Genomic DNA, 12,292 nt, shown 5'->3' with positions numbered 1-12,292 from the left:
TGATTTTCATGTGGTGCTGAGGATCAAACCCAGGGGCCTCACATGTGCTAGGCAAGCACTCTACCGCTGAGCCACACCGCAGCCCCTTAAGATACATTTTTAAAAGGATAAAAACATGTCAGGAAGCCAAAATTACAACTACTTATATGACTTGTACACTTAATCACAGCAGAGACAACTGGATCTATTCTCAGAGACAATTTGAAGGGTCTGGCTGGCTCCTAATTCTCAGATGACTTGAATCTTGAGGTAAACCTCTGTTCTTTAGAACTTGAACAAACGAGTTCTCTGGTCAAACTTCATGGAAATTTCAGAATATGAAATTGAGCACTTACTCTGTTGAAGGCAAAGAACTATTATTCTGAGGTTTACAAACAGGAATACGAGATGAGTAAGAGATGATCCCCATCTTCACACTGTTTACAATCAGTAGCATCGGCCACCTCAGCTCACATTTGGCAGGCTGGACTGGAGGAAATGCAAGTGGCCTTGAAATTAATCACAGTGTTCTTTACTTTCCCATGGCCCTGTACTTATCTCTGTTGTAGTTATGTTATTTATGTTTTGGCCTCCCTCAATGCACTGTGCTTTTCACAGAGCAGGAGCTGGGTTGGTCTTATTTATGTCTGTATTGCCAGAATCAAGGATGTGCCCCGCCCCCAAATGTCTTAAAATGAAAGAACATATTCACTTGTTTAGGTCTCCCAATGACAGTAGGTCAGGTTTCTCTGACCTAATATAGAAACAACAAATATGCTTTCTGCTCAGAGGTCCTCACATTAAATATGTTGGATATGCTTCCTATGATTGCAGAAAGATGCAGTGGAATGAGACTGAATAAGAAGTCAGAAATAGTGAGGTTTTGCCTTAGCTCTATTATTAAGTACTTGGTTAGCCTTGGGCAAGACACTTTATCTCAGTATTTTCATCTTTGAAATGGGGATAATAATGAGTGGCCTCCCTATTTCCCACGATTGCTTTGAGGATCAAATGAGATAATATGCTTAAAAGTTCTAAAGCACTGCCCAAAAGCAGGGCATTTTTTTTTAAAATATTTTTTAGGGCTGGGGATGTGACTCAAGCGGTAGCGCGCTTGCCTGGCATGCGTGCGGCCCGGGTTCGATCCTCAGCACCACATACAAACAAAGATGTTGTGTCCGCCGAAAACTAAAAAATAAAATAAATATTAAAATTCTCTCTCTCTCTCTCTCTCTTAAAAAAATATTTTTTAGTTGCAGTTGGACACAATATCTTTATTTATTTTTATGTGGTGCTGAGGATCAAGCCCAGTGCCTTACACGTGCGAGATGGGTGCTCTACCACTGAGCTACAGCCCCAGCCCCAGCCACAGCCACAGCAAGACATTATTAAAAGAAAGAAATCTTCACTTTTAATCCCTTCTTCCACAAACATCTCACCACACATTTTTGGATTCCTAGGTTATGTAGTCAGATATGTGAGGTAACTAAACTTATACTTAATACCTACCCTAGGATCTTGACTTCAATATTTACAGCGTTTAACTAACTCAGCCTGGGATTCTCCAAGACTCCTAAATATTCTTTTAGATTTTCATTTCTCCCCAATTTATATAGAAACATATCTTATTTAACATTTATTGAGCACTTCTGTATACTACATGCTACAAACTGGGGCAAGATAAGCAAATAAGCCAGAGTTTCTACCCCTGAGGGTTTTTATAGACTGTTGGATCTGAGAGGACAGATGAGAACAAATGAGTTAGTTATTTTATCCTGTGTTTGCTTTGGTAGGCAATTTTACATGTGAGTTTTAATTAATAAAGACATATTTGTAATTTTAAGTTCTGATTAAAAGTACTGGTAGCTCTTATTCATTTTTTCCTACTGCTGAAGGTCTATATAAAAATCTATATTTTAATTGGGTCCTGGAGACTGACTTTTAGTTTTAGGACTTTGTCAATGTTTTCCTGCCAATCTCTCCTATGAAGTAGAATTTGCTATGACCAGAAGCAGTGTTCTTGGGGAAGACCATTTCCCAATTCAGTTTTGAGTAAACTGCTAAGTACATTTGGGGCTGACATTCTCAGGCATATTTGGGCATTTCACATGGTCAGTGGCTACTCGAGTTTTGAGATATCATTACAAGTCACTCCAGCTTCTGATAGTGATCAGAGAAATATATGTACACAATGGAAGTTAGGCTTAATTTTGGGAAGATGCCAATTCAAGAGTGCAATTCCATTCTGCTAATCAGTCAGGTTACACCCAGGTCTCCCTAAGGCTGACAATAGCTACTGCTGTTACTCCAGAACAGTTTCCCCCTTCCAGCTATATTGATATCTTGCCTACTTATCTTCACTATCAAACTCATTTTCCTTCTCCTTTACATCCTGTATCTGGGAAAAGCATTATCATGCCTCAAGGAATTGCTGATTCCTTGATCTACTTTTCCTCTTTCATCTAAGCAGTTACCAATCTCAGTGTCCAAGCCCATCTTTTCTGTATTCCCACAGCTTCTGTCTGAGTTCTTCCCAGTACAGGAAACAAATTCTGATTTCCATTTCCCCTGCCTCTATACATGTTGCTGTGTGTCTGGAATAGCTTTAAACCTGTAAATGTGAGAAATTTCCTCTTATGCACCTGATTAAATTAATGGTTTTGTCCTCCAATTCTTATGCTAGTTGTTAGGTTCTTCTTGGAAGCCTTCCCTGATCACCTGTGGGCTGAGATTTGACTCACTGTCCCTCAGTTGTGAATCTACAACACTCTGCTTGTCATATTGGATCTTAATTCTCTTTACTTGTTTCTCTTTATCCTTCAAATCCTTGCACAGGATCTGGCCCATGGTAAATATTTACTGGTTGATGGGTTGGTTGGGCTTGTTAATATCTTTTAGTCTTTTCTGGTCCCAATTTCTTCCCTTGGTTTTCAGTTCCTTTTTTTGTGTTTTGTTTCTTTATTGATTTATATTTATATCTTGCTTCAAAACATGTCTTTCAAAGCACTTGCTCAGTCCCAGCCTTCTTCCATTCACAACATTTACTCTATTCCTCTTATTCTTGCCAGAACATATACAGTGAGTTTAACATTACAACAAATTCAACAAAAGCTATATTGGACGTAATAGTTGCTTTCTTTTAAACAGCCACCAGGGAACTACACATCTATTTTAATAATGTTGTTAGACATATAGTCATGTTTGGAGCTGCTCTTCAGGGATAAGTACCCTTACCTTTTTCTCAATGTATTTTGATAGTGACAAATCTGATCTTTGCAGGTGAATTTTAAAATTTGAATATAGCCAACTCACTGTGAAATATCTGTAGTGAGTACAGAGGATGATCAGACTGTGGGGGTCAAGAACTAAATAGTAATGTTATTATCTTTTTAAAAATATATGCATAAGGGCTGGGGATGTGGCTCAAGCAGTAGCGCGCTCGCCTGGCATGCGTGCGGCCTGGGTTCGATCCTCAGCACCACATACCAACAAAGATGTTGTGTCCGCCGAGAACTAAAAAATAAATATTAAAAATTCTCTCTCTTTCTCTCTCGCTCCTCTCTCTCTCTCTTAAAAAATATATATATGCATAAGAGAAATTTCAAAAGTATTTTGACAAATGTTATTTTTGAAATAATATGTTTCTAGCATCCAAGGTAACTACTTTCAGTAATAGTACTTGCTTATCTGTTCTAAAATACTTATTAAAGTACCGTTTTGTAACATCATGGGAGTACACTCATACTGAGATGACTTACACTTGTTTAGTACTGTTTCATATTCTAGTTCAACATCTATAATGTGATAGACACTGTGGGTGAATACGCCATGGTCATTGCTCATGAAGACTTCCTAATCTAGTTGAGAAGATAGAAATACAAAACTCCTGTGTGAAAAATAGATATCAGTATAAGATAAAGGAAGCAGTACAGTGGAGAGACTGTCTGTTAGAGGTAGAAACTCGTTACAGTGTTGGCAAACCCTCTTAGGAGTGAAGGATGAATGATGATTAGAAGTTCTTCAAGAGGAGGAGGGAAGGGGACTATAAGACTCACTCCAAGCCAAAGGAACAGAGGGTACAGAGTCTGAAACAGCAAGATATATTTGGGGAATCTGAAGTCATTCTATACTGTTACTGTGTAAAGTTCACAATGGGGGCAGGGATATCAGGAGATGGGACCAATGAGAAAAAGCAATTGTATGTACCATTTTTAGAAGTCTGACTTTGTTCTGTAGGAGTCAGGGAGAGGTTCTATGGGGAGACTTTCCCATCCCATAGAATTATAAACTCCCACATCCAATTAACTACAAAAGTCTTGTCCCATCACACCCCGCCATTTTTTTTTTCAAGATTCTTTCAGAACCATCAATTCCTTTCCACTCTGCCATGTATCTCATTAGTTCAGGGCTTCACTTCCCTATGCTTGGACTGTTTCACAAACTCCTGACTGGTCCTGGAGCTCCAGTTCACCTCTTGCTCTTGACAATCAATTCTGTACTCTTGCTCTTGACAATCAATAATCACAGCAACCTTCCTTTCCAAGTCTTACCTCTGCTCAAAAACCTTCAATGGTTTTCTATGATCTGAGAGATAACACTCTTGTTTCCACTTTCCAGTTGTCATTCAAAGTCTGTATGATCTGATCCCAACCCCATATTCCTCTTTGTCTCCCTTAACTACTAAAAGTGCTAGAAGTTATTTATTATTCCTTTCCTTTACTTTTTCTTTTATGTGGGTTCTTCCTTGAAATGACAGGCCCACACAATTTGTTGTCTGTTGTTAATTTCAGTTCTTACAAACCCTCATGTACCCAGGCCAGATCACATCTCCCATTGTCCTGCCAGGAAATATTCACTATTCTGGTTATTTTCTTTTACTGTATACATATGCATCCACAAATAACATATAGAATTGTTTTGAAAAAATTAGATATTCATAAATGGCACATTTTATGTTTCCCTCTGCAATGTTTTTTTCACTATCATTTAGTTTTCAAGGTTTATCCCTATCTTCATATATGAAGATAATCTTTTCAATTGCATTTCAATTTGTAAATATATTATACATTATTCATCTGGCACCCTGTGAATGGGCATTTAGGTTGTTCCCAATTTTTGGCTCTTACAATATCCTCAGCTGGTCTACTCATACACATTTTACTGACCTTTTAATATCTTGCTCTCACCCCAGATACTTTATGAAAATCTTCTCTGAATCCCCTAGCCCACAGTAGCAGAGTCTTAGGTATCATTACTAATGCATCTTAGATATCATTACTCTGTCTCAGGCACACTCCTACGCAAAGCAAGCTGTTTAAGAAATATCTAACCTGAACTAAAGAAACAGCCCAGGGGATGATCCTGTTCCTTTTAAATGGACTTTGGCGCCTTAGCCCCCATTTCCTTCTTTGACAGCATTGGTCCCACTCCTCTAGCTGGCAGGGGAGAGGGTGGATGTGTGTGCGTGTGTGTGAGGGGAAACGTTAGGTATGTCTCTCCCTACAAGTTCATGATTCTGGCAAACCCTAGTGTTTGAAGTTCAGAGTCCTTCACCCACCCCCTTCAGCAGAGGCACCTCCCAGGCAGGCGCTTCAGCGCTGACCGTGTAAAGGCGCGTCGGGACCCGGCGCGGTTGGGGAAGGATGGTTGAGGAGTGGGGGTGTCTGAGTTCTCGTAGTAGATCCCTCCGCGCGGAGCTCGTGCCGGCGCTTCTTCCTGCGGGAAACCCCTGGGTGCCCAAGGCGGCGGGGCTGAGGCTGCGGCGACAGGGGGCGGGGCTTTGCGGTGGGAGGAGGCGGCCGAGGCGGAAGGACACACGAGGCTGCTTCGCTGCACACACGAGAAAGTTTCAGCCAAACTTCGGGCGGCGGCTGAGGCGGCGGCTAGGGAGCGGCGGACTCGCGGTGCAGGCAGTCAAGGCTTTCAAGCCTGAGCTTCGGAACGTTGTGCCGGGCGGTGGGCCGCCGCAGCAGCTGGAGGAGGGGAGAAGTAGTGGGGCTCCTGGGTTGGGACCCCCTCCCCATGTGGATCTGCCCAGGCGGCGGCGGCGGAGGAGGAGGCGGCGATCGAGAAGATGCCCGCCCTGCGCCCCGCTCTTCTGTGGGCGCTGCTGGCGCTGTGGCTGTGCCGCGCGGCCCCGGCGCGTGGTGAGTATCTGGCTGGGGGGCGCTGTCCCCCGCGCTCTGGCCGCGTAGCGTTGGGTTCAACTCGGCGGGCATGCCGGCCACCTGAAGCGACCTCCCCTTCACCCCCGTCCTTTCAGAGAAGGCAGGGCCCTGCGGCCGGCGCGGAGAGAGGCCACTTGGTTCCCGAAAGTTTGGACATCGTGGGTCCCTGCTCATGGCGGGCCCCTCCCCCGCGCTCCCCACAGCCTCCCTCTCGGCTTTGCCACTGGCCGCACACACGCCTCCTCTGCCTGAGCGAGGCCGCGCACCGAGGCTCACAAACTGCCTCTTCCGAGCACTGGAGTTGGACAGTTTTGCTCTTTTGGTTCCGCGTTTCCTGGGGGTCAGGGGAGAGTCTAGAGCTGACTGCTCCGGGCGAACCACCGCCGGCCTCGGGCCGCGGATGGGCAGAGCGAAGGAATGCCAGATTCTGGCGAGCCGCGAGCGGGCCAGGGCCTTCAAGCCCCAGGGCTTGTCCCTTCACTGCCGGACTTCGTTTTGCCAAAGGGAAGCACGCAGTCTGGGGTGTGTGGGTTTGGTTGGGATGAGGACAGGGTTTTGTGGCGCGCCCGAGTTTTGACACTCTGACGGGATTGGCGGTCTGGATGAGTTGGGTGTGTTGATGAGTCGGGCGTGTAGCTCTGTCTTTGAAAGGTGGAGGCAGGAGCAGCGGAGAAACTGGTGTGGCTGCATGCTGAGCCACATGATTTAAAAATTTCAACTGCTGTTATTCTTTCCGAGGAGCGGAGTTCTGCTGCTGTTTCAGACTGTGTCCAGGAATGTGGTGTGACGATCATCAACTCCTCCAACCTGGCAGCGGCTTTTGCTGCTCTTTTGGCACGGTTGGGGGTGGGGTGGGGCGGGGCGAGCGAGGAAAAGTGGATACGTTGATTCAAAGTGATTCGGTAGAAAAAGCCTCTTTATGGTTGGATATTCCCAACAGTCTAACAGGGTAGGAGCAAGGAAAGAATCGTATTTTACCCATCCCACCCACTGTTTAAATTCTGAATTTCTTTAGATTTTTTTTTTTTTTTTTTTTTTTTAGTGGAAAGAGCTTGGATTTGAGGGGCTCTGCTTTGTAATTCTGGATTCAAAACTGCTATATTAACTCACCAATAGAACAGGAATGAAATTATCCAGCTAATAGGATTAATTAAAAGGATGTATTTTAAACTCATGGCTCTTAATAGGTGTTCAGAAAGTCCTTTCAGGACAGGAGCTGAGTTTATTCTTTCAGAACTCTGTGCTTCTAGTGGGGTGGTGGTGTCTTGTGCATGTTTGTTGAATTGAAAGGGCCCCTTCTTTTCCTGAGCCTAATCTGAAGGAAGATTTTACTTTTACCAAAAAACTAGTGCTTGAACTATGTCTCTTTTCAAAGAAAAGGAGAAGATGAACTTCAGAAAAATATGGTCTTTGTTCATTGTTAACAGGCTGCCAACATGCCAATCACAGATGTTCAAAAGAGAACAAGGTTATTTATCACCTGAAAACAGTACTGGGTTGTTCAGCACCAAACAGATACTTCTTGGAAAGTTCAAATTTCATACACTATTAGGTCCCTAAGAATTTCAGAAGTGGATCTGGAGGCTATGTGATGATGAAGCAAAACTGTTGTTTCTGATATATGTAATAAAAATGATGTAATGTTATTTTTACCTTTCCTTTTTCTTTGAGTGGAAGGTTTAGTAAAAGTGTAGATTTAGGATAAAGAGGCATATAATCAATGGAATATTCTGAGGGTTCCAGTCCTTGGCCTCCCATTAACTTATTTTGTTTAGTAAATAATGTAGTCTTCATGATCTATAGTCTCTCCACCTATGAAATGGGACTAAAGACATAATCTTTAGAGGTTGTAGGAAATAATCAATACAACTGTAAGGTTATTACAAACAAGTATTAAGTGATAAGACTGATGTCAGAAAGAGAATTACTCTGCCACATAGGGCTTCTTTCATTCTAGGACCCTAGTGCACAGAACTATATCCCCTTTTATGCTTCTGATCTGGTGAGGTACTGCTATAACTACTTAGTTTATAGAGGGTCAACTTGAAAGTATTACTCAAGTTGGCTCAAAGGGTAGGATTTAGTCATTTTGGTTTTTAGACAGGTGTTCTTTAGGTGCTAAACTACTATAATAGAAGAGATTAAAAACCTTGTTTCTTAGTACAAATCTTAAATCTCACAGTCTAGCAGTGAAGGCTTCTTGAATCCTATTATGATTGTGTTTTGTCAAGGTACCAATTAATTATAACACACCCTTCCAAACTTTTGAGTGTTCCTGTGTTTGGCTTATGGCCAGTTGTTAATTTAAACATCACCAAATTCCTAAAGCAAGGAGCTGTCAGCCCATCTGTCTGATTGTCTAAACACAAATCTAGGACCACCCTTTGTTCCTTGTTTTATTTTGTTTTGCATTGGGAAGTGACTCCCTGGTTTTGCTGCTTGCTAGATAATTTCTCAGCTGAATTCTATTGCTTTTAAAAACATTTCAGGGGCTGGGGTTGTGGCTTAGTGGCAGAGCACTTGCCTAGCATGAATGAGGCACTGGGTTCAATCCTCAGCACCACATAAAAATAAAATAAAAGTTATTATGTCCACCTACAACTAAAACAAACATTTAAAAAATCCCAACATTACAAAGAGCAATTGTTTTTTTTCATGTAGAGGTGAAATTTACCCTAAAACTATTTCTCTTTGTCTTTCTATATTATTTATCCTCTTTTTTGAGGTATGAATCTATTGGGGAGAGAGTGGTTATTTGTAGTGTCTCTTCTTTTCCTTATGTTTTGATTTTTTAAAAAGTTGATATGTGTTGACAAATCTCCACTCCCTTCCCACTCTACTGCCCTTTTTTGGTAGGCTTCTCTTGGCATAAAGGAACAACTTTTGGTTCACCTGGATTGTAGTTGCTGACTTCAGGATGTTTAAAGAATGTCTAAATTCAGTGGGATATGCTTGGATGCTTCAGAGCAGTCTTACAATACATTTTAAAAATATCACACCCACAGAAATTCTATTTTGCCCACAAAATTTGCATTGATCTAGTTCCCACTCTCTGATGCCATTCCTAGTGATCCTCCTCCCTGACCCTTCCATTGTGCTTGAACAAAGCTTTGTGTCCTGGCAGCATCAGAATCAGCTGGAGTGATTCTTGGACTCAATGCTCAGGAATTCCCATACAGTATGTTTAATAATCTCCATGTTTTTTAAGGTTTATAAAATGAGTTTGACACAGGAACCTGGTTGAAACTCATTGATCAACTCCACTTTTTCTGCCTTCAGATGGTGTATGGGATCTTTATAAATTTAATAATTCCTACAATGAACCTAATCTTAGCCAGCCAATCTAGTGTTTAACCCTTCTGACTCCCGAATTCAGAAATTGCTAACATAAGAGCTATAGAATATAATGTAATTACTTCTTGTTCATCTGGGTGCAAAGTATCTCCATTGTTTTTGTAGAAGTTTTCTTATATTTGAATGATATTATAAATTCTTCTTCCTCCTTCTTTGTTGTCTCTTTTTCCTTGAGGATCATTTACATATTTAATTTTTGGAGCCTTTATCTTTTTGTCCAAAATGGTTTTAGAGTAAAAAATTCCAACATGGTTTGAATGAGATTTTATTTCGTTATCTTTATGTTGTGTTGATGGTTCATATTTAAGTGTTTCATTTCCTTTCTGGATATCTGTAGTGGATGTCTCAACTTGGCCCATTCATTTTCCTTCCATCCTTTCCTGATTCTTCTTTTGTCTTCTACCCTTTCTCTGCAAATGATTTGAAACCAAAAGGTTTTCTGCTCTATGTGTAGCATTTTGGAAGGCTCACGGAACTAGGAGCCAGAAGAAGAATTTTCCATTGGTCTATTGCTAATTGGTCTATTCCTAACTTTGTAGGAAAGGTACTGTTTTGCTCCTTCATTTTCTCATATACTTTGTCTGTGGTCACAGAGCCATTATAGAGTGTAGAATAGAATTCCTTTCTTCTAGTCCACAGGTCCTGGGTCTTTCCGACTCTCCATACTGCATGTGTTTTGTGTACAAATGGGTTTACATACACAAAAATACCTAATACATCTTCAAGTGATTTTTTTGGTGGGGGGGTACTGGGGATTGAACTCAGGGGCACTTAACCACTGAGTCACATCCCCAGCTCTATTTTGTATTTTATTTAGAGACAGAGTCTCACTCAGTTGCTTAGTGCCTCACTTTTGCTGAGACTGGCTTTGAACTCGTGATCCTCCTGTCTCAGCCTCCCAAGCCTCTGGGATTACAGCATGTGCTTGGCTTCAAGTACTTATTTTAATGTGTGCTGGAGGAAAAGAATTGTGTCTTTTATGTGTTTTTTCTAATACTCATATCCCTATTCCTCTACCTGGCATGGTGCCTTGGCAACTAATAGGCACTCAGTAAGTAAATATTTGTTCAGTTGAACAATTATTTTTAGTCATTTTCTTATTTTGGACTACCGTGGTACTCCAGGACAAATTTTAAGTAGCATTTGCAAGAGTCACTGCTTACTTTATACTTAGGGAAGAGCCAAATTTCCCCCTTCCCCATGTGTTTTATTTAAACTTGCCATTTTGAGTGGTGTGTGAGGGTGTTTTCTTTCTCTCTTTTTTTCTGATCACTTCTGGTATTTATAAAGGTCACTTTGACTTTGGAATCTTAACTTCAAAGGCACTGGCATCCGCCCCCTGCCTCTCTCTGTCTCTCTACTGCTTCCTGTATTACTACTATAGGTCAGCAGTTTTCTATTATTTTGTTCAGAATTGTCATGCCATATTGTAATTTTGTCATCTTGAGGGCCAGTCATTTTCTAAAATAGTATTTTTTACACATTACAGCTAATGTTTTAATGACATTTTGATTTTTTTTCATCTTAAGTTGGTTATTACAAACTTCTACTGGACTAGGAGGATATGTGCATATTTCCTGAACACCACTGGAGGGAGGACCTCTAAAGGTGAGACATGATAAATAGATATTTGTGAGAACCACATGATAAGTGAGTTTTCTCTGGAACAAGATTTTGTTCCTTGAGGGCAGGGACTCTACTACACATATCCCTTCTCTGTCCTACAGAAGAGGAGAACTTGTCTGGCACACACCCAACATGCAGAGTCACCTGAGCAGCAGGTGATGGTTGAGCACCTGTGGCTCCCGCTTTGCCACTTTGGGGCACACTTGAGACAGATGGTGAGTCAATGGCTTGTCCCTCTTGCTTCCTCTTTTGAAGACAGCATCAGTTGAAATTTGACCCTACCTAGACTTTTGTGCCATCCCTTTTTGTTACTTAGCAGTGACTGTAATTTTCATATTTGTAAGCTTATGTGTTGACAGGAGCTTCACAATTCATCTAGTCCTTCTATCAACTCCATGCTTGATGAGATTCTCTCATAACATCCTGGACAAGTGGTAGCATACCTTCTCTCTGTTTGACCACCTCTGGTGAAAGTCTGCTCCCTGTCTCCTGAGGCAGTTTAGTCAATCTTTGACCAGCTATAATTCTTAGATCTCATATTCAGCTGTAAGAATAAAGGGGGACTCTCGGGGCGTGAGCAGAACTGAACAGTCTGCAAGGGGCCCAAAATTTTCTCTCTTATAAAGACGTTTGATGCCAATGTCCTTGATGGGAAGAAGGAAGTGGTTTCTGATTTGAAAGGATGTCCTCACAGGCTCTGGATGGGATAAACCATGCAGTGTTCCTTGGTAGTGGTGGAAGGCTTGCTTGCTGTCTTTTTTTCTTTCTTCTCTCCTTTTTGAGGGGGAATATTAGTTATGTGATAGAAAACACATCGTGGCCTTAAAAATAAGAGTGAAAACAAGAAATAACGTAAGAAAGAGGGTTAATTGAGTCATGGTGAGTAAAGCAATTATTGTATTAGTTTGTTATGTAAATATGTACATTGCTTTGTATTCTCTGATAGGATCCTTAACTATTAGTTTTAAGATTTTTCATTTTTGCAACTCTGCTGAGTTAGTGGTATGTGAGGGGGGATTTTAGTGTGTTGCCACATTAATTTGTATGTGTTCCCTTGGCATCACGTGGTGCAGAGTTCAGGGTATTCTAGTCTTTAGATGTGTGGGAATCATTGACCAAGTAAGAGTTATGATCCTTCCTCCAAGAGCTGACATCATCATTGGAGA

General features: G+C 41.5%; 1 protein-coding gene across 3 annotated transcripts in view; it reads left to right on the top strand.

Moving 5' to 3' along the window:
* Window positions 1-5,763: 5,763 nt before the first annotated feature.
* NOTCH2 (notch receptor 2) overlaps window positions 5,764-12,292 on the top strand; it is a 163,858-nt gene continuing 157,329 nt past the window's right edge. For all 3 annotated transcript variants that reach the window (XM_081308318.1, XM_081308317.1, XM_081308316.1), the window contains exon 1: window positions 5,764-6,125. In XM_081308318.1, coding sequence (XP_081164444.1) covers window positions 6,053-6,125 — 73 coding nt within the window. In that variant the 5' untranslated portion in view covers window positions 5,764-6,052. The remainder of the gene's footprint in view (window positions 6,126-12,292) is intronic.

The sequence above is a fragment of the Spermophilus citellus genome, assembly GCF_964194105.1.
Source record: "Spermophilus citellus genome assembly, chromosome: 9".
Taxonomy (NCBI): domain Eukaryota; kingdom Metazoa; phylum Chordata; class Mammalia; order Rodentia; family Sciuridae; genus Spermophilus; species Spermophilus citellus.
The sequence above is the reverse complement of the archived record's forward strand: the minus strand, read 5'-3'. Positions and strand labels throughout refer to the sequence as shown.